Source organism: Curcuma longa, chromosome 4 (assembly GCF_044706935.1).
Source record: "Curcuma longa cultivar G26 ecotype Majalengka, Jawa Barat chromosome 4, ITB_CL_G26_1.1, whole genome shotgun sequence".
NCBI lineage: Eukaryota > Viridiplantae > Streptophyta > Magnoliopsida > Zingiberales > Zingiberaceae > Curcuma > Curcuma longa.
In genome coordinates this window covers 12,991,208-13,012,453 of record NC_133864.1, presented here as the reverse complement: position 1 = coordinate 13,012,453, position 21,246 = coordinate 12,991,208, and the positions used below count along the sequence as shown (strand labels likewise).

The following is a 21,246-nucleotide window of genomic DNA, read 5'->3' as shown; positions in this document are numbered from 1 at the left end:
ACAGAAGTCTTTTTTACAAACATTGCTACTCAGATCAGTTTCTTCTCCCTTTGAATTAGGGCTTTGAGAAATTGAAAGAGCTGGTAGAGAAGTGGGAAGGCCCTGTGGAACCGGTATCAAGGTTCAACACAAATCTGCTCACCAGCTTGCCATGTAGGCCATCCGCAACTATGTCGCTTCCCAAGGCAAAGGATCAAAAGGTGAATGAGCATCACCTAAGAATCTTAAAATGGCTTTGTGATTTCTGGTAACCTTTTAGAGGCAATGTGATAACCAGTATCTTCTCTTTGTTCACGTTAAAGAGGAAGCTCACGCTTCAAATCAATTTTCCTTCCATATTTTTCATCCAATTTTAAGAATATTTCTTGTGAAGTTGCATACTCGTAGACTTTTGCTTTAGTGAATCAAATATAAGCTTCCCGATCCTACACGGTTTTCAATTTGAGGCGGAAAGCGTCAGGACATGGGAAGAATATTACTTTGTATCTAAGTGCTTCAATCGAGCTTGGTATAACCAAACTGCAGCTGTTTACAATATTACCTTCTATTGTTCATAAGTTGTTTGGTAATGAATTCATCAACTTCCTTATCAAATGATGATTGTGTTTTTCTCCAACTATTTCATGATTCTTATTCCTCTATGCTCGATTAAATCATTAGTAATATTACAATTAATTAAATTATTTTTTCAGTTTATAATATCTAATTTTTCTATATCACTTATAGAATTATTCTGTCAATGATAAACAGATATTATTTACATGCACAATTACTAGCACTGTTGATTAATATTGCCCTCATGTCTTTTTATATATGGAATATGTGGAAATGCAAATTGAATGTGTTGACTAAATAAAATGCATATATGTTAGTTATTTTTATCAATAATTCTTTTTTAAATATGTTTAATGTTAAGCACATATGACTCACATAACGCGTGTTATTAGAAATTACAAAATTAATATGCTAAAAGTTACCTTTTCGCAGCTTGATCTGCCTTTTCTTCATTAGAATTCAATTATCCAAGTCTTCCTCAGCAGAAGCTAGTAAATGTATCATGGATTCAGTTTGATTATACACATCTCTGTAGCAATTATTTACTCCCCCGATTTTCCACCAAAATCCTATAGAGAAGTCAAATGATGCGATATTGTTCTAGCAAAAGGAGAATCTCTGGGTAAGAAACCCCTACATTGGCCACAGTATGCAACACTGGTCCAGTGAGCAAAAGAAATTCTGCAGCAAACCCTGCAAATTCAGATTTGTTATATAGCAAACCGTAGTTTGTTGCTACCAAAAATCACCGCACGAACATCTACCATCCTCAAAATGATGGAACCTGATAGAGTCACGTAAAGTTATTTTTCTCTCAACAATCTTAGAAATGTAGCAAAAAGCTGAGTGACAATCACCACAAACTCTAAGGTTCTTCATGATCCGTATTGGGATTGTCGAAGAGTGAGAGAGGACAAATGCAACTGCAAGCTTCTCGCTGTGATAACTTAATAGCTCTTCTTTGGTCTCCAACTCTATATCATACAAAGAGAAATCTACTTGAGGAACATAACCTATTTCTCTTATCTTCTGAATCAGAAAATGTAGCTTGGCATAAATCTTTTCAGTGTTTGGATGTGATTTATCTCCTGAAACGAAAACATGCAGTCCATCCTGTAATGTGACCCAACTACACCCTGCTTCTTTCTTTACTGGTAGTGCCTGCATAACTTTTCGAATTCTTGCTGCATCTTCCCACCTCCCTTTTGAAGATAACATGTTAGAAATGAGGACATAATTAACTGGATTTTCAGGTTCCACTTGCAAAAGCATTTTGGATGCTTGTTTTGCTATCTCTCTCTTAGCACCATCTTTTGACCTGTGACAAGCAACTAACACAGTCCTCCATATCATATCATTTGGCCGCAAAGGCATTCTATTAATGAAGTCCTCCATTTCATCTAACTTGCCTGTTCGGCCTAAGAGATCTATGACACACGAGTAGTGCTCAATTTGAGGAACCAAACCGTGATTCTTCATTGATTCAAAATGCTCCAAGCCTTCTTCCACCAATCCTGCATGACTGCATGCAGACAAAACACCAACGTAGGTAACAAGATCTGGACACTGACCTGAACTTTGCATTTTGTTAAAGAGCTTCAGAGCCTCATCTCCATTCCCATGCCTAGCATAACCAGAAATCATAGAGTTCCATGAAAATTCATTTCTCAAATTCATGGATTCAAAAATTTGTGAAGCGTAATGAACTCTTCCGCACTTAGCATACATATCAACCAGTGCACTCCCTACTACTACATCAATTTCCAAATAAGTTCTTATTCCAAAAGCATGTATTTCCATTCCATGATCTAGTACTGCTAAAGAAGCACAAGCACTTAGAACAGTGGCAAAAGTAAAAGAGTCCATCTTTGGTCCCTTGCGGATCATAGAATATACTAGATCCATGGTCTTCTGCATTAGTCCGTTTTGGATATATCCTGAGATCATTGAATTCCATGAGACACCATTCCTCCTATCAGCCATTTTGTAGAAGAGTCGCTCACAAGAATCCATATCCCCAGACTTTGAATAGCTTGATAGGAGAGCATTCTCAACCACAATGTCTTCAGACATTCGATGTTTCAGTACTAGATTATGAACTTGTCTGCTCATCTCAAGATCTGATATTGCAGAGACAGCAGCAAAGACATTTATGATTGTCACATTGTTGGGGTACCAACCTCTTCGCATCATATCTAAGAAAATCCTCACTGAATCCAAAAGGAATGCTCCATTGCTTGCCAATGCTCCAATTATACTGTTCCATGAGATCAGATCATACTTAGTCATGTAGCTGAAAACTCTCCAACAATCAGATATTTTATCACATTCTCCATACATTGTCAGAAGAGAATTTGACACAGAAACATCCATGTCGAGCCCTACTTTGGTCAAAATACAGTGAAACTGCACACCTGCACTAGTAAGTCTTAATCTAGCACATGAACTTAATGTACTAATAACTGAAAATTTGGAAGGTAGAACACCATTTCTCAGCATCAGATGAAAGTTTGATAGTGCCTCTTCCGAAAGCCCATTCTGATCAAGACAAGTGATCATGGTATTCCAGGAGACTTGATCTTTAATTCTCAACTGGCTGAAAACCTTGGCTGCATTATCAACAGCGCCATACTTCGCATACATGTTAATCAAGCCATTCCCTATAGCAACATGTTTCTCTATTAATTCATTTCTGATAACATAACCATGAATCTCCCTTCCTATTCCTAATCCTTCCTCCGATGCTGAGAATGCAGACAATGCACTCAACAATATCACATAGGAATCAGCATTGACGATAACTGATCTTCTTGCTTCTCGATACACATCTACTGCTGCTTCACCAAGGTTCTGCTTGATCAATCCAACCATTAACCCATTCATCGAAACAGCATTTTTCTCATCCAATAGACAAAATATTTCCTTAGCTCTATCAAGCATTCCTGATCGAGCAAACGCACTAACTAGTGCACTGCCAACATATAAGTCTCTTGAGAAGCCTGACTTGGATAAATAGGCAAGCATTTGTTCAAGAACATAGCAATCATAAAAGCAACCATAAGTTGCAGTTATCAAACTGCCATATGTGAATTCGTCGGGTCTCAAACAGAATCCTGAATTATCCATTTGCATCTCAGAGAACAACTTAAAGGCAGACTCAGCATCTCCTCTCCCCGAATAGACTGAGATGATCGAGTTCCATGTGATCGAACTCTTTTCTGGTGTCCAATCAAATACTCGCCGAGCATTCGACGCAGAATCCAAACGGCAACTACCATACATCAGGATTAGCGCATTGCAGACTAATGTGCTTATTGAGCTCGAAGTTTTAGAGATCAAACCATGGATTTGGGTTCCTAGCAGCAGGCGGTCAGGACCAGAGACACCGCACGCTCGAAGAACACTAGTAAACGTGAGCTGCGAAGGTTCAAGCCCAGACCGAAGCATCGAGCGGAAAAAATGGCAGCTCTCGTCGCACAATCCATGACGAGCGCATCCTGAAATCAAGCAAGTCCAGGAAACCGCGTCCTTCTCCGGCATTTCGTCGAACAGCTCGGCAGCGGTCGCCAAGTCGCCCGCTTTAGCATAGAGATTGACCACGTTGTTGGACAAGAACACGTCGGGCGTGAAGCCGCTCTTGAGCCACTCAAGGTGGAGGCTTTTGGCGTCGCCGAGGTCGGAGGAGCCCAAATAGCGGCGGACGAGCTGTTGGTACGCGGAGTCGTGCTCGCCGGCAGCTGACTGGATTGATGCCCCGGAGGGGGCCGGGACGGCGAGACCACCGCGAGGCCCCCTGCGCTGTGCGAAGAGATCATCCTGTGCACCGGGACGCTGCGGGAACAGTTGATCTAGAGAGATCGGGGAACGGGGAAGGCGAGCTACGGCGTGGGCGTGAGATTGGTGCGACGACGATGCGAGTAGTCGCACGAATGGGCGGCGCATCAGTGGCGAATCCAACGGGTTCGGATTCGATGGAGCGGAGGCGCTAAAGAAGACCGTAAGCCGAACGTTGTGTCTATCGGGTCGGATCTTGTTCACATGCTCTCGTTTGTCGGATCCTATACGCTGATTCTCTATGTCAATTGATTAATCCTATCGCAATTTATATATATATATATATATATATATATATAATATATATATATATATATATTATTATTATTTAAAGTAATCAAGTAGTAATTGCATTATCAATTAATTATATTTTAAAAATAATAAAAAAAATCACTGACTTGCCGTTTCGAAGAGAGATATATATAGTAAATATATAATAATTAGGGCATAACAGCCGTCAAATTGAAACTAATCAACGATTTGGCTTTGTGTTTGGACTTCGAAATGGGAAAAAAAAACCACCGGGTCCGGTCAAATCCCTACCCACCACCACTATAAATAACAGAGCAGAGCCCAGCGCACTTCGGTAACTCAAACCTTGCATCTTTTCTCCATGGCCCTCTCTTCGATCGCCGTCGATCCCGTCGCCCTCTGCGGCGGCGGTAGCCGCACTCGGATCTGGAGTTCCCTCACTCCCTCACACTTGGCCCCTTCGGATGGGCTCGGGTGGCGTAGGAAGGCCGCCGCTGCCGCTGCCTCCAGAATTGTGTCGGCCGCCGCGGCCCCAACGGCCGTCGAAGAGGTCGGCCGGGGGGATGTCTTCGACAGGATGGCGTCCTTGAGCCAGGTTTCCGCCGTGCTTGGCACGCAGTGGGGCGACGAGGGTAAAGGGAAGCTCGTCGATATCCTTGCTAAGAGCTTTGATGTCGTTGCGCGTTGCCAGGCAAAGTTTTCCGCCCTAAATTTTCTTTGAGATAATACAGAAAAGAAATTATCTTTTTCTTCATTTTGCCCTTTTGCTTTGGGATACTGTTCATATGCGACTCCAAAGTTTGATTTTGCATGTTTTATTTTCAAGATCTCCCGTGCATTTGCTTTTCTATTCGTATTACTGTGTAGATCTTTTATGGAAATCTTTCACAAGATACTCATTAGTTCCCAGTGGCTTACTGCATATCAGAAATAAATTAAAGGCATTAACGAATGATTCTCTTGTAATCTAGATTGATTTCTGCACTTCTTGATCTGCATGTACTAACTACTATGGCAAAAACAAAGTTTCTGTTCTCGGGATCTACTATGTCTGACCTTTCAACTTACTTATCGCTAGACTTAGAACAATGGGACAAGTTTTTGGAGTAAAGTTCAAGAATTTGATGAATTTACTGTTTTCCTTTTCCTAGGTTTCCTCTCAGTTTGTTAGTGAGCAAGCCCCCGCTGGCAGTTAATTGTCCTTTTTCCTCCAATTAAATTTGATGCTTGATGCAATGTATTTGTGTCCAATCCCAATATCGTCTATAAAATATGGATGACTGCTCTAGGCTTTGACAGCTTACCAAAACTATGTGAAAACCTGATGAAAACAGATCTTAACTTTACTCTGATATGAAAAGATAGACTAGGTGGTTGCTAGAAGTAATCTATCACATAGATACAAATAGTTGTTAAATAGGGGAAAATTCTCACATTATTATGGGCTAATGCAGGTAAATAAATTAGTTTATGACAACAACACATTGCAATGTAAACACTTTTAGGAAAACAGATTAGAATCAGTAGACTCAATGATGATCAGGAGGAGGATATACATAATATGCTTTCAAGATACAATGAGCAGGTGGAAGGACTAAATAAGTAGGTAACACAACATTTAAACTTTTATATATTGGAGAAGTTAAACATATGTCATAAGTAGCTAGTCTTATAAGATTATAAGGACAATGTTATATTGTGAATGGAACTGGAGATGGTAGTGTAATTAGGCACTTGGTGTTATGAAAAAAAGGTGGTATACAAATTATTCACCTAAAAAGATCGGGTGTTGTAATTAAAATGAAGTATTTAGAAAATTCTAGATGAAAACTTTTGATGTGTATCTAAGATAGGCATACTTAACCTTGGAGGGATTTGAATTGGATAATTTATAGATGTTTGTTGAGGTATTAGATTTTGGGGGAGAAGAGAGTATAGCAACTTTGGTTTTGCTATATCTCATTTCCTTATTGTTGATGTTAACATAATGAAAACTCAAGATGTTCATTTGATTAGATTGAATTTGACAAAAATCATATACCAAGTAAGTTTCTGCTTATTAGAGTGGTAGTCAGATTTATATGTAAATGTGATGTGAGAAATTTTTGTAATCTCAATAACACTAACAGAGCCACCAAAGTTTCATCACTAGTAACTTAGTTACTATTTGTATTTGGTAATCTGAATTTAGCAAAATAGTAATAAGCCCTTCTGCCTTTTTGCTTTTGCTCTGTGTATATACTAACTCACTCTGTATCTGTCATAATTCACTGTATATCATATGATAAAAGAATTTTGTAGGCATATATCTGCCTTAATGTTTATTGGGTGTGGCATGAATATGCCTGTTTGGCTATTTACTAAGGATTTGTTTGTTCTTCATCATGCTTCGTTGCATGAGTCAATTAGTTTAAGCTTACAATGTGTTTTCTTTATTCCATTTTCTCAATGATTATGTTTAATGGAGATATAAAAGAATTTAATTGTTCCTCTTTACTTGAGAATCTGAATCAGAAATTTATTTTTTCAACATCAGGGTGGTGCAAATGCTGGACATACCATTTACAATGCTGAGGGTAAAAAATTTGCACTCCATCTTGTTCCTTCTGGAATTCTGAATGAGGAAACTCTCTGTGTTATTGGTAACGGAGTTGTAGTTCATCTTCCTGGTTTATTTCAAGAAATTCATGGTCTGGAATCCAATGGAGTTTCATGTACTGGAAGAATATTGGTGTCTGATCGTGCCCATTTGCTATTTGATTTTCACCAAGTTGTAGATGGATTGAGAGAAGCCGAGCTTGCAAATTCTTTTATTGGAACAACCAAAAGAGGAATCGGTCCATGTTATTCAGGCAAGGTTATACGGAATGGAATAAGGGTTTGTGACCTCAGACACATGGATACGTTTGCACAGAAGCTTGAGATTTTATTGAGGGATGCTGCATCCAGGTTTGAAGGATTTGAATATAGTATTGACATGCTTAAGAGTGAGGTTGAGAGGTACAAAAGATTTGCAGAGAGGTTAGAACCTTTTATTGCTGATACTGTTCAGGTGATAAACGAGTCAATTTTACAAAAGAAGAAAATATTGGTTGAAGGTGGTCAAGCAACTATGTTGGATATTGATTTTGGAACTTATCCATTTGTGACCTCTTCTAGTCCCTCAGCTGGTGGAATTTGCACAGGACTGGGGATAGCTCCAAAAAACCTTGGTGATCTTATTGGTGTTGTAAGTAGAATCATTCTCTAACTTCTTTTCCATTCTTTTTCCTTTGTTTCTTTTATTTTTAACTTCTTTAGTATAACTTTATGCAGGTGAAGGCTTACACAACCAGAGTTGGTTCTGGTCCTTTTCCAACCGAAATGTTGGGCAAGGATGGTGACCTTCTTAGAGATGCGGGGAGGGAGTTTGGAACAACTACTGGTCGTCCTCGCCGCTGTGGCTGGCTTGATATAGTTGCATTGAAGTATTGCTGTCAGATCAATGGTTTTTCTTCTCTCAATCTCACCAAACTTGATGTGCTATCTGAACTTCCAGAAATCAAGCTTGGTATTTCATATCGGCAAACTGATGGCGAAAGGCTCAAGTCATTTCCTGCAGATCTCAGTCTTCTTGAGCAAGTACAGGTAGTTTATCTACAGTTCTATGCCATGTTTGATTTGCAAAAAGAAATTGACCACAAATAGGATTGTGTATTCTTAGGGAATGAAATAAAGTAAATATGAATAATAATATATATATATTTTTGTTGTTTTGCTCATGGCTTATTCCTATGTTTGGCTTGCAGAAATTGCATAAGTGAAGGCCAAGATATGATTGCAATTAAAAGACATTGTATTTTAGAAAAGACCAAAGAAATTAATTTTAGTTAGGTTGATGCAAGGAATAACTATGCGAGATTGTAAAGGATTATTATGTTGAAATTCAGGAATCACTTGTTATGATCTTGTTAATCATTAATTTTCTTTGGTGTAGGTCGATTATGAAGTGCTACCTGGGTGGAACAATGATATTTCATCTATCCGAAAGTACAACGACCTTCCCTTAGCTGCTCGTCAGTATGTCGAGAGGATAGAACAGCTTGTTGGTGTTCCCATTCATTACATTGGTGTCGGACCTGGACGTGATGCCATTATTTGCAAATGATTCAGGGCTGGCTACTTCTTTACACATTGGGCGATCATTTTTAAGCTTCAAGCACATTTTATGGCATTCTAACCAATCAAGTCGTTTCATTCCATTAGCATGCTAAAGATACTAATCAATGTATTTTGAACCTAAAACTGAGAAAAGTCCATGTAATAAGCTTACCTTGGTGTGGCATTGTGTTTTTAATGTAAGCTTGCAGGCTCATCTTATAAGATGACAGCAAGAACTCGACAACTTAATAATGTAGCAGGATTTGACCTGATCTAAGTCATCTTTAATTACTGGTCGTCTACCTTTTACTCTGATTGCCTGTTTCTTGCACTACTTATCTGTAAATCTGTAATGATGGTTGATGCAGGAAATTCACCTACAAGAAAATCATGGATCCACAAGCCCCTACACTGCTTCTTCCAGGTGCAGTGAGCATCTTATTGAGGTAAGACCAGACTAGGAACCCATCTAATGTTCAATGAATTGATCTCAACCATCAAGTTCAAACTGCTTTTAGTATTCAAGCTTGAGGTCTGGCCCCAGTTGCTCAAACTATAGCCCAAGTCACTTAGTAGGGTTTGTTCATTAAATTATCTGTCTACATATATTTATTATTATTGCTGGCTGTTCTTGTTCTTGTTCTTGCTACATGTTTCAAAGCAGTATTAACTTCTGAATAATGAAGTGTTGGCTCTGGTGGCCCACGGATGTATGACACCGGAAACAAGGAGGTAAGGAAGATGGGAAAATTTAGGAGGTTCACCAACCCCCAGGAACTCTTCTTGCATGTGGTTGAACCATAAACAGTTGAATAATTTATGATTTTGGATGTTTTCCCATTTAAATAGCTATTCCTTTTATTTTGGTTTTCAGTATTTAAATAGCTGTTTTGCTTTCTCTTTTCATGTAATCTATTTTTCTTTCAAATGCCAAACTATTCTTGGAATACCTCTCTAAGCCTCTACAGATTATTATAATTTGTGCAAAATGATTTTATATCTGATACAAATTATATAAAGAACACCATGTTGTCCTCTTCCACTAGATTCCTATAGCCATTCAAATCATCATGGTTTATAGATTTGCCAAGCTGATCTCTGATATTTTCATTTTACATTTAAAATTCTTTTATATAACTAGTTTTTATAAAAGGTGGAACGGAGAAAGATATTGTTTCAATTTTATCGAAATTTGAATTTTTATTTATTTTTGTAATTATGTTCTATCGTAACCAATTCAATTACTCTCTTATATAACATTGACTGGGGTTTTGATGTAGAAAGGGAAAATAAAAACTTTAAGGGATACTTTTATGCTAATAAAATTTATAGGAATTTTTAAAAATTATTTCATTTTTAAAACTCAGTTTGTCGTTGTGTATTTGTCTTTGAGAGTATTTTGATTTTTTAAATTAATATTTTTAGCAGTTTAATCTTTTTATTGTAATTATCAAAGCTTTCTGTGAATAAGTCAAACTGATCCAATAAACTTTTAAAACCCGACACAAAGCAGGTATAAGAATTCTGGACGCCAGCGCACTGCACGAGTTGCAGCGACGGAGGGCGACCTGATCGAGCAGATTGGCGGAAGGCCAAAGCACCGCCCTCATCTTCTTCACGGGCACCGTCAAATCTCGCGCCCTGTCGCTACCTCTTCCCCATGGCAGTCCCCGCTGCGTTGGTGGTGCTTCCCCTAGGCCTGCTCTTCCTCCTTTCCGGCCTGATAGTGAACCTCGTTCAGGTAGGTCATTTGGATTTCCTATTCCGTGATTCGGGGGGTTTGTTTCCTCTTGTCTGGTCCCTTTTCCGTGTCGATTGGAGTTTCGCAGAGAAATTCATCTGCTTTCGTTGTCATTGTCCTTAGGGTTTGATTTATAGATGTTTGTTTCAAACGTTTATTGATCGTTTTGGTCTCGTCCAGCGTTTTGTGTTCTTTTTGTTCATCTTCTTAAAAGGTGATTCTTTTTTGTTCCTGCAGGCTATATTTTTCGTGACAATACGACCATTTTCGAAGAGTATGTATAGGAGGATTAACAGAGTGGTGGCTGAATTACTATGGATCGAGCTAGTCTGGTTGGTTGATTGGTGGGCTGGTGTCAAGGTGTACTTTTTATTCGATTAGTTTCTTTATATATTGTTCATAATTTCTGCTATTATACGTACAATGTTTTGGCAAATTTGGATCCTTAAAATTGTTACATGAATCTTGAGCCCTGTACACCAGCAATCTACTCTACAACATGGCATGATCTATAAATTTCAATATTGAAAGATTCCGACCAAAGATTTCCGTCCTTAACAAAATAAGTGAAGTTATTCTGACATCAATGAGGTTGTCCATTGCTTATCTCTCACAAAATGTGACTAATGACAAAGATTGAGCTAGGTTTCTTTCTCTAACAAACACAACATCATTTGCATGTTAACCTCGGTGTCATTTTTGCCTCAATAAACCAGATATAGAATTTTAAACTGCCAAAACATGAAAAATGATGATTGTAGTGATCTTGGCACAATCTCAATTGAGATTCCATCTTTGTTTGTTTAAGTTTGATGTTTATTCACGATTGTGAAATCATTGGAGGCCGATGGAACCTTTGCTCATTTCTTCATTTTGATGGTTCATAATTAATGTAGTTTTTCTGGTTGCAGGTTGAGTTGTATGGAGATTCCAAAACCTTTGAATTAATGGGTGAGGATTTATCGTTGCAAACCTACAAGTTTTTCTGGGTCAACTTGGATTGTGTCAATTTCTTCTTTTCTTTATCTCCAAATTTTTGCTCTTAGTCTTGATTGTTGTTTATGAGTTTTTATGGTGAATTTTACAGGCAAAGAGCATGCACTTCTCATATGCAATCATAGAAGTGATATTGATTGGCTTGTTGGATGGGTTCTAGCACAGGTTCTCTTTCTGCTTGTTTCTTGATCTTTTAGTTTGTAATTTGAATTCAGTTGGCTCATGTTGTCCTTTCACTGGTCAAACATTCATACTCTAGGAGATGAAAATATTACGGCACGTGCAGTGCTTCTGCTTGTTGATTCTGTGAATTTTTTGGATTAACTTGATTTCCTAATTCCAGCGTTCAGGCTGCCTTGGTAGTGCATTAGCAGTCATGAAGAAGTCATCAAAGCTCCTTCCAGTGAGTATATTAATAGGACATTGGTCTCTTTCTCCTTCACTCTTAGTTGTTTCTTTATTTCCTTCTTTAGTTGTCATGAAAAAGAATAACAATATATAATTTCAAAAGTAAATGTATTATGATTCTTGCAGGTCATTGGATGGTCAATGTGGTTTACTGAATACCTCTTTCTGGAAAGAAGTTGGGCTAAGGATGAGAACACACTTAAGGTTTGGTTGATTTGTGTTTGGTTGTTCTGTTTTGGCATGTTCTGATATCATTTCGATGACTGAAACATGCAGTGGGGTTTACAACGGTTGAAAGACTTTCCAAGACCATTTTGGTTGGCTTTGTTTGTTGAGGGGACACGCTTTACTCCTGAAAAGCTTTTAGCAGCGCAAGAATATGCAGCTTCACAGGGTCTGCCCATCCCTAGAAATGTTCTCATTCCTCGGACCAAGGTTTCGTTTAGTTTATGAATATTTATGTTTGCTAGGAGAATGCTTTTTCTTTATTTTTTCGGTCTTATTTCTATCTACTTTGAAGTGCATGGATCACAAATGAAGTAGATCGTAAAAGTAAGATGCAACACGAACAAATCTTGCCACCACAAACTCTCAACGAATGAAAAGGGAATTTTTTTTTATCAAACTAAAAGATAAAACAATACAAGGGATTCTAACCTCTATATAGACATAATAACTTTGTTTTTGTAAAAAAATGACTAGGGTATCTCAAAATCTAACAAATCTAGATAACTCTTTTAAAAATTGAATAACAAATTTTAAATAATTGAATTGACAAAATCCCAATTATTAAAAGTCCCAAAAAATCTAATGATGTTTAAAAATCCTATCTATGTCATTCTCCCCCATCAAGAAGAATTTGATTCTATCGAGTAGTGAGTAGGATGATTATTCAAGTCGTGCATCACCACACATAATTGTAGAGCGAACAACAATGTCTTTCATGGAAGGTTTAATGAATCTTAACAAATAAATTAGATGTTGTATGTTGTAGTTTCACTTCTTTGATTTATGTGCCTTCTAGATCTGGAAGCCCTTTCCAGTGGACTAAGTATCTTTCAGTATTTCCATGGGGAGCCAACCCTCTCTATGTATTACTGACCGTCTCAATAATATGAACGACTATGATGGGGAGGAAGAACTGACACTGGACATGAATAACAATTTTGGGATTTTTTGTTGGTTTCACCGTTCGATAACAGTTTCAGGGCAAGTTGAGTTCGTTCAATATGGTTCATTCCATACCAAAATCTCAGCCACATTCAAAGAATGCACTTGTTTAATCTAACTTCAAAGCTAGGGGCATCTATGCTACCTCTAGTAATGTCTCTTTCGTCTTGCCTAACCCTATGATTGTAGTTATTGTGTTTAGTTAAATATTTGTTTTCATCTCTTAGTGTGTGTTGAGAGTCATGATGCAAACTATGTTTAGGTGGAGTTCATCCGTTGAAATTTATCTCTTTACACATGTCCCTGAGTTTTTTTAATGTGTTTCTAAAATTTTTTAGGTTGCCCACTTGAGATGTTAGAACTTTAACCTTGTCCTCCAAGTCATGACATTTGACGTCAAAAGTCTCATACCTACCATATATATGTTTTACAGTGGGGTTCGACATGTTATGTTAAGATTTGACAAGGAATGAAATTTATAAAATATGTAACACAACTAAGGGTAAAAGACTAAACAAACTAAGATTTGTAAGAAAATTAGGCAAATGTATAAAAATTAATAACATACTACATTAAATAAAAGTAATTATTAAATTAGGAGTGATTCTAACAAAGTAATGTGAGCCTATTAAATTGTCGACATCTGTCCTGTATGTGTTTCAATTGATGGGGATGATATACTCCTCATGTGCAAATAAATCTTGGTGCTGTGAATCTGAAATATGTTGCGTAGATATGTATATCTACTAGTTTAATGGGCAAAAATGTGAAAGGCCAGGTTTGGATTAAGTCAGTTTTGGTAGAAATCGGGGAGCCGATCTCATCAACTTTGTTGTGGTGATGGAGCATCTGGATTGGTGGATCCCGTGAAGATGTTAGGATTTGGTTGAGTTGCCGATTTCCATCACTGCAGGATGTGTGTCTGTTCTGTTAGTGGATCCAGTAGCAGAAGGGGTGGTTTTTGGCATTCTCACCTGATGAGGAAGGAGATGAGAGGGGTCACTTCTTGCAAGACCAGTCATCTTCTTGATGGAAGGCAACAATCTCCCTTTGATGCGGTGAATGAGGCAGAACTCTCCTTGTTCTGGGAAAGTGAGAGAGATAGTGGCCAAGGAGCTTCAAGGGAGGGAGAGGTTGTGGTAACAAGTGTAGAAATTTAGGCATGGTTGATCTTGTGCGGTCAGGCTTAAGTGAAGCCAGGGGTTCATGGATGGAGAGAAACAGAGGGCTCCAAGTTGGAGTATTAGAACTCGTATCAAGATTAGATTATAGAGATTTTGTTCACAAACAAATAGAATTTCACCTTTGATACTACTTGATAACATAAACAAACCGTGCAACCAAACACAAACTCTCAATGAACGAAGAGGGGACATTTTATTAAACTGAAATATAAAACAATACAAGGGATTCAAACCTCTATTGTAGACTGAGATCATGACCAGTTTTTTATTTTGTAAAAATAGACTGGGTTATTCCAAAATCCTAACAAATCTTTGAAAATTAAATAACAGGGTTTTAAATAATTGAATTGGTAAAACCCTAATGGCTTATTAAATCCCAAAAAAACTAATGACTAATTAAAAACACTAACTACTTTGGTTTTGGTTCCCCTTCTGGTGTACCAGACCTTTAATTAACTGAAGTTAATTAGCTACTCTGGGGCATTCCTAAATGGTATTGACAGATATACATTCTGATTTCAGGGTTTTGTTTCAGCAGTACAGATCATGCGACCTTTTGTTCCTGCTGTATATGATGTGACAGTGGCCATTCCTTCTGACCAACCATCACCAACAATGCTTAGGCTTCTGAAAGGGCAACCATCAGTGGTATGTACACAGAATTACTGGTGTCCATAATATGCGGTTTATTTGTGCAGGTGTCCCGAGTATGCTAATATATGTGATTTTTTTGTAGATTTTAGTTTGTAGAATAGAAGTTGCATGAATTTGTCAATGAAAGCAAGGAATAGCATGTATTTAGCAGTAAGGCTACACTTACATGATAGTAGAAAAGTAAACATATTCATTTCTGAGTCATTGATGCATGCTAATCTGTAAGAGAATTAGAACAATGTTATTCTTTATAAAAGACTCACTCTTGGGGCATAAATCTTTTTCTTCTGCAGTTAAGTCATTGGTGTGCTAAATTTCACAGTGGTGTGCTATGTAAATTTCAGAATCCAGTAATGTGATCCCTTATCTAGTCATAAAAATTTGGTGTAATGTCTAAATATAGGCAAACTACAAGGGTTATTCAACGTATAGCAAGTTTTCCATTTTGTAGAGATTTTATTCACAAACATCATAAAGGGCAATCCGGTGTACGAAGCTCCCGCTTATGAGGGTCTCGAGGAATGGTCGGACTACATTGGATCTATTGTACACAACTTTATCCAGCATTGCTAGCGGTTGTTTTCACAACTCGAACCCGTACCCACAAAGTCACACGACATCAACTTTACTATTGCGCCAAGCCTCCTCTTTATTCACAAACATCACAAAATATGTTAATTGCAGCTCACTGTCAACTTGAGTTTAGCAAATCATTAAACTTTATTTGACTTGATTCTAAAATATGATTTATTTTAATGACTTCCACTTAAAAATTTAATTTATGAAGAAAAATTATACTCATCAATGTTGGCTTGGGAAATCTTTTAAAATATAAATGTTTATAGCCATGTTAGCTAAATTTAACCATTTGACAATGGGCTATAATTGAAACTTTTTAGGAAGTTCTTGTATCATATAAAATGGCGAGGTGCTATTTCGGAGAATAGTATTTTGGTCACTTATACAGAATATTGATTGATGAAAGATGCCAATAAATGTTTAAATCAAGTTAATATATTTGTGGAGATTGCACGTATACTTTTTGCTTGACCTTCCTGTCCATACCCTTTTATGTAATCTATAGGTTTTTGCCTTCAAAATTTATCCTTTCCATATTACTTTCTTCTAATATTTGTCTTTTGGTCCATTTTTTAACAATTTGAAGTGTTTTGATTTTAACCAATTCTTGGAAAAAAATAAAAGAAAATGAGAAACTAACATTCTGAGCTATGAGACAATGCTGCATGAATCTATAGCCAGTGAAAAGAAGACAAGATATTGGGAAAGAAGAGAGGGGAAAGAGTAGCTCTTTGCAGCCAAAGTTTCTTTGCTGTCAGCTTCTGGGATTTGAGAATACTTTTTTAATATTTTTTTCCTGTTCTAGAGAAGATGCAGAGATAGCATATTCAGTTGAGGAACAATTTGAACAGAAAAGCGAAGGAGCAGCAGGGACATGGCAGCCATTTGGAGGAGTATAGAATCAGATGAGAAGTAGGTTTCCATACTCTGATTGGAACAGAGATCTAGAAAAGTTGTGCAGAGGCTATTGCTAATGAGGAGTTCAATGATAATCTGGTCAGGAATGTTCAATTTGCTGATCATGTTGAGTTGGAAGTTTACTTGTTTTTCTACTTTATGGATTTCTTAATTTACCTCTGCCTTTAGTGGTTATATTATGAAATTTAAACTCTTGCATATGCTTCATATGTCAACAACATAATTTAATGTGGTTGTTCACTTGACATTAGTTATTTTCAACTCTGTACTCATTATTGATAATTCCTGTGCTTCCAGGTGCATGTTCACGTGAAACGACACTCATTAGCGGATCTTCCTGGAACAGACGAGGGAGTGTCGCAGTGGTGTAAAGACATATTTGTAGCTAAGGCATAGCATCTTTCTTGGCAAGCCTCATATGGGTTTCTTAGTTCTATTATTTGGGTCTACAATAGTTGAATATCGTTGGTTTTAGGATTGCTTGCTGTAGTGTACCTTATGCTATATTTTCCTTGCAGCAGCACCATACCAGGTTTCTTTTTTAATGTTTTGGCAGGATGCTTTCCTGGACAAATACAAATCAGAGGGCAGCTTTGGGGTTGAACAAAGGCAAATTGGTCGTCCTGTGAAATCACTGCTGGTAAGACAAAAAGGTTTTATTCAAGACTTGAATTTTTGGTCTTTATCATGCAATGTCAGTACTAATTTGCCAACAGTGTTTGCTTGTAGTTATGATGATGCTATCCTGTTTTATTAGTATTTGGAATTTGCCCATCTCATTCTGCTAACACTTGCTCTGATGAAGGATAAAGATTTTGTTCTTCCTGAAAGAACCATCTGGTGATGGTTTTCACTTGCTCTGTCCAATTTCATTTTTTCCTATACTAGTAACTTCACTGTGCTGCCTTGATGTTCGTAGTGTTGAAAATGCCTTTGCTGACATGGAGATTTAATATTACAGCTTTCTTTGAGAGAAGAAAATATTGACTTGTACAGTTGTAAATTTCGTTCTGCACTTGGCTTCGATCTTTCGCTATTCATAAAAGAAACAATTTGTTGCTCACGTTTAGGTTAATCTAAATAGTTCAATACTCTGTTTCGACAGCGCTGTTAGATTCGACTTTTCAATATTTACACAAGTATTCAACTGATATTCTTGTTTTTTTTGGGTTAATCGACTTTGCAAACAGGTGGTAATGTTTTGGTTCTGCCTTCTGTCATATGCTACATTCAGATTCTTCAAATGGACTGAACTATTGTCAACATGGAAAGGAGTTGCAGTTACTGCGACGGGGCTTTTACTGGTTACAATAATTATGCACATTTTTGTTAGGTTCTCCCAGTCCGAGCGTTCAGCCTCAGCCAAAGCTGCACGACATAGAGCTAAGAAGGACTAGACAAACAATTATGGGAGAATACAAAGAATCTGTCCGGCCTAAATGTAGGAAATCTTATGTACCTTTGCCTCCTATTGGTAGTTATGTTTGCTGCTTTGCTCTCATCTTTTGTCTAAACACCATCATATTTGTTGTCATAGAATAAAAGCAATCTGGATGAACTCAAACTAAGATAAATATTTAATGAATAGATTTATTAAATTATTATGCTAATGTTATATCATTAAGGAATGCGTGGTAGAATTTGATTGTAATATCTCGGCAAGGATTGTCATATTTTTAAAATTCTAGTGTAATGATAAATATGTAAAAGTACATATTGTACGGTCCGATTGTAATTTATCAGTAAGGACCGTTATATCTCACTGAGAATTTAAATGTAGTGTTAAATAGATAAATTTTTTTTTTATATTTATTAATAAAGCAATAGAAGGAGTAGACACGATGATTAATACTTTATGTGTACAAGAGACAAAATGAATAAGTGAGAAGACAAAGATGATAGAGAATTTAAATTTTAAGGAGTGGTATATAGGAAAGAGTAAAATAAGAAATAGAGTGAATATTGTCATAGATAATTTGTTAAAGGATGAAGTTGTGGAAGTATTTAGAAAGAAGATAGAATTATAATTCTCAAGATAGTAGTAGAGAAAGAAATTATAAATATAATTTGCATATATGTACCTCAAATAAGATTAGATAAAGATACCAAATCAAAATTTTGGGATGCTCTATATGGAGTATTACAAAATATTTCGTTAAATAAAATGATTTTAATAGGAGAGGATCTAAATGGGTATGTCGGAGTGAAAATGAAAAATATGAGAGGGTATATGGGGGTTATCGATTTGTATTTTTCAATAGGAGGGGATCCAAGTGTATATTACATTTGAGGAGTTTGAAAAATTTATAATACTAGACTGTCTATTATGATCCATTTGTATTTTTTGATTTACTTTAATGGTCGGTGAACAATTTTTAATTAGATCGTAAAAGTTGGATATCTGAATTATTAAAATTAAAATTAAATAAATATTATTTTAAAAGATTCATTATTGCAAATTAACTTACCAAAGATGCGTTATTGCAAAAGATGCATTGTTTTTTTTACAAGATATATCGATGTACGGTTCGATCTTACCTTCCATAAATCAAGTAAATTTAAAAAATAAGATGGTCTTGATATGGTATTCCAACGCCATTAGTTATTCAAATGTGATATGTATAGGCGATATGTAATTTAAATTTTGATTATTTAAGGGAAATATCATGTCATTACCATCGCATTATGCTCTGAGGCTGTATCATAAACATATGTGAACAAAAGGGCATTGGAGTTCGCTGTCACAAGCGGAGTAATCAATGAAAAGAAGTAAAGGCATGACAAGGATATATATTCATGGCTTTGGAGCCACTTGCTATTCTTTATCTGAGCATTCAAAGTGTTTTTTTATGAAGCCTGAAAAACTCTGATCATATATAGGAACAAAAGAAATGTGCATTACATTGCATTGCATTGCATAGACTGACTGACTGACTGACTGACTACTACATCTGCATTTCTACTAATACTCTCAGATCTAATCACTTTTGTCTCATGTGTAAAAGGACCATGAGCAAGCAGGCTTTATTTATTACATGTTGCTGTGACTCAAACCTACCACATTAACTTGTTTGTATTGCTTCTCTTGGATCTCATCTCATCTCCAGATCAGATTAAATTTTCATGTTATTTTTATTCCTGTTTCTTTTAAACAAGCCATTTATTTAACAATAAAGCATTGCAACAACAAAATATTATAGTGTTGATTGTCATCTCAGATTATTATAGTTTAACAGTCATTTGTTTAAACAAGTCCTTGTGTCTTCAGTACTTTTGTAAGACTCCCTTTATTTTAATAATAACCTTTTCCACTAACAATAGAGAAAATTTGTCTTATACGAGTACTTTTGGATAGGATTGTAAATGAATTGAACAAATTTAATTCTTGAATTGAACAAATTTAATTCTTGATATAGTAAGAGTTTATTTATATTTATAATTAATTAAATGAATAAGTTTAAATAACTTGTTAAACTAATAAATAAGTTTAAATATATATATGTGCTCAATTTATTAATGTTTGTGAATAATATTAGTGAAAATTATTTTTAAATCATATTCATAAATAAAACTCTTATCAACTTATTAAATAAACAAAGAAACTTTTAAAATCAACTAACAAATTTGTATTATTAAATTCAAAAATTAATCAAACAAGTTTAAAATATAAAAGTTTCAAACAAACTTGATAACATCTAAATAAACTAAATTCAAGCCAAGCTCAAACTAAGTTTAAGCTCATAAAAAAGAAATCAAGTTAAACTTGAATAATCATTTCAATGACTTGGTTCATTATAAGATCAGTTTGACTTGACTTGGTTACCTTATCAAGCAAGCTTAAATACCACAAAATTTGATTTGATTTGGTTCGTTTACAACTCTACTTTTGGATTTATCCGATGGACAAATTAGGAAGGAAGGTAGTTAACCATTAAGATTAGTTAAACCCAAGGCATAGATATCTAGATTATAAAAAAAAGAGAAAAATTTGTCAAACAAATTTGAAGACCACAAAGCTTGAATGGCTCGTTTACAATCCTACTTTTGGATTTATTCGATGGATAAATCAGGAAAGACCGTCCACCTTCAACCTCTAAGATTAGTTGAATCCAAGACATAGATACCTAGATTATATAAAAAAAGGAAAATTTGTCATTTTGACTAGGTTTCGTTCGATTTAGTTTATTAGTTTCATACCCACCCCTTAGAAACAACCATCACTCCTTATGTAATATCTACTATAAAATTGTAGTCATATTGATGAGCAACAAAGCATGCCTATCGTCCACAAAACTCGAACCTAACACAAGTAACTTTTTCGAAATGATATATTTTAGACCATTAAATAATTATTTTGGCAGTTCAACCTAAATTTTGGAATAAAAATGAAGATTATTTTTGAAATTTTCAATAAATCATAAAAATAATAAAGTCGAGCTTATTAAAAAGCTTAAATTCATCTTAAGTTTAATAGGATTTTTAATAAATAAACTTGATAAGTTTGTGCATTTTAGAAGTTTCCAAAACTGAGGGGTTGATTTGGGGGAAAAGGCAAAATATAGGTGTGATTTTAAAATTTCTGGCGTATCTTTATAGATTAAGCCTGCCTCAAGTTAAATGAACTTAGAAAGAACCGTCGGGAAGAGTACGTGGTGTATTTATTATTGTCTTCGCTGCTTGTGGTTTGGGTGGTCGTCGTGGTTGCTGTTGTCCAGTGCAGAGGAGGAGGAGGAGGAGCCGCCGCCGGCCATCGAAGTCTTCGCCCTCGCCCTCTGTCCTTCCATCGAGCACCCACGAGTCGTCAATCTGGACGTC

General features: G+C 36.2%; 3 protein-coding genes across 3 annotated transcripts; 2 read left to right on the top strand and 1 right to left on the bottom strand.

Moving 5' to 3' along the window:
• Nucleotides 1-1,079: 1,079 nt before the first annotated feature.
• Nucleotides 1,080-4,497, bottom strand: LOC141828341 (putative pentatricopeptide repeat-containing protein At5g09950). The gene is made up of 2 exons (XM_074715759.1): nucleotides 1,193-4,497; nucleotides 1,080-1,124 (listed from the first exon to the last, which is right to left on the bottom strand). The coding sequence occupies exon 1, from the start codon at nucleotides 4,495-4,497 to the stop codon at nucleotides 1,291-1,293; it is 3,207 nt and encodes a 1,068-aa protein (XP_074571860.1). The 3' UTR covers nucleotides 1,080-1,124; nucleotides 1,193-1,290.
• Nucleotides 4,498-4,999: 502 nt separating this feature from the next.
• Nucleotides 5,000-9,072, top strand: LOC141827453 (adenylosuccinate synthetase, chloroplastic-like). The gene is made up of 4 exons (XM_074714701.1): nucleotides 5,000-5,332; nucleotides 7,178-7,870; nucleotides 7,957-8,268; nucleotides 8,618-9,072. Exons 1-4 carry the CDS (start codon nucleotides 5,003-5,005, stop codon nucleotides 8,786-8,788), a joined length of 1,506 nt encoding a protein of 501 aa, XP_074570802.1. The 5' UTR covers nucleotides 5,000-5,002; the 3' UTR covers nucleotides 8,789-9,072.
• A 1,238-nt stretch (nucleotides 9,073-10,310) lies between these two features.
• On the top strand, nucleotides 10,311-17,995 carry LOC141828105 (1-acyl-sn-glycerol-3-phosphate acyltransferase PLS1-like). The gene is made up of 11 exons (XM_074715473.1): nucleotides 10,311-10,522; nucleotides 10,760-10,882; nucleotides 11,434-11,473; nucleotides 11,610-11,683; nucleotides 11,862-11,921; nucleotides 12,053-12,130; nucleotides 12,203-12,361; nucleotides 14,803-14,928; nucleotides 16,729-16,821; nucleotides 16,988-17,071; nucleotides 17,622-17,995. The coding sequence occupies exons 1-11, from the start codon at nucleotides 10,442-10,444 to the stop codon at nucleotides 17,826-17,828; spliced, it is 1,125 nt and encodes a 374-aa protein (XP_074571574.1). The 5' UTR covers nucleotides 10,311-10,441; the 3' UTR covers nucleotides 17,829-17,995.
• Nucleotides 17,996-21,246: the final 3,251 nt, after the last annotated feature.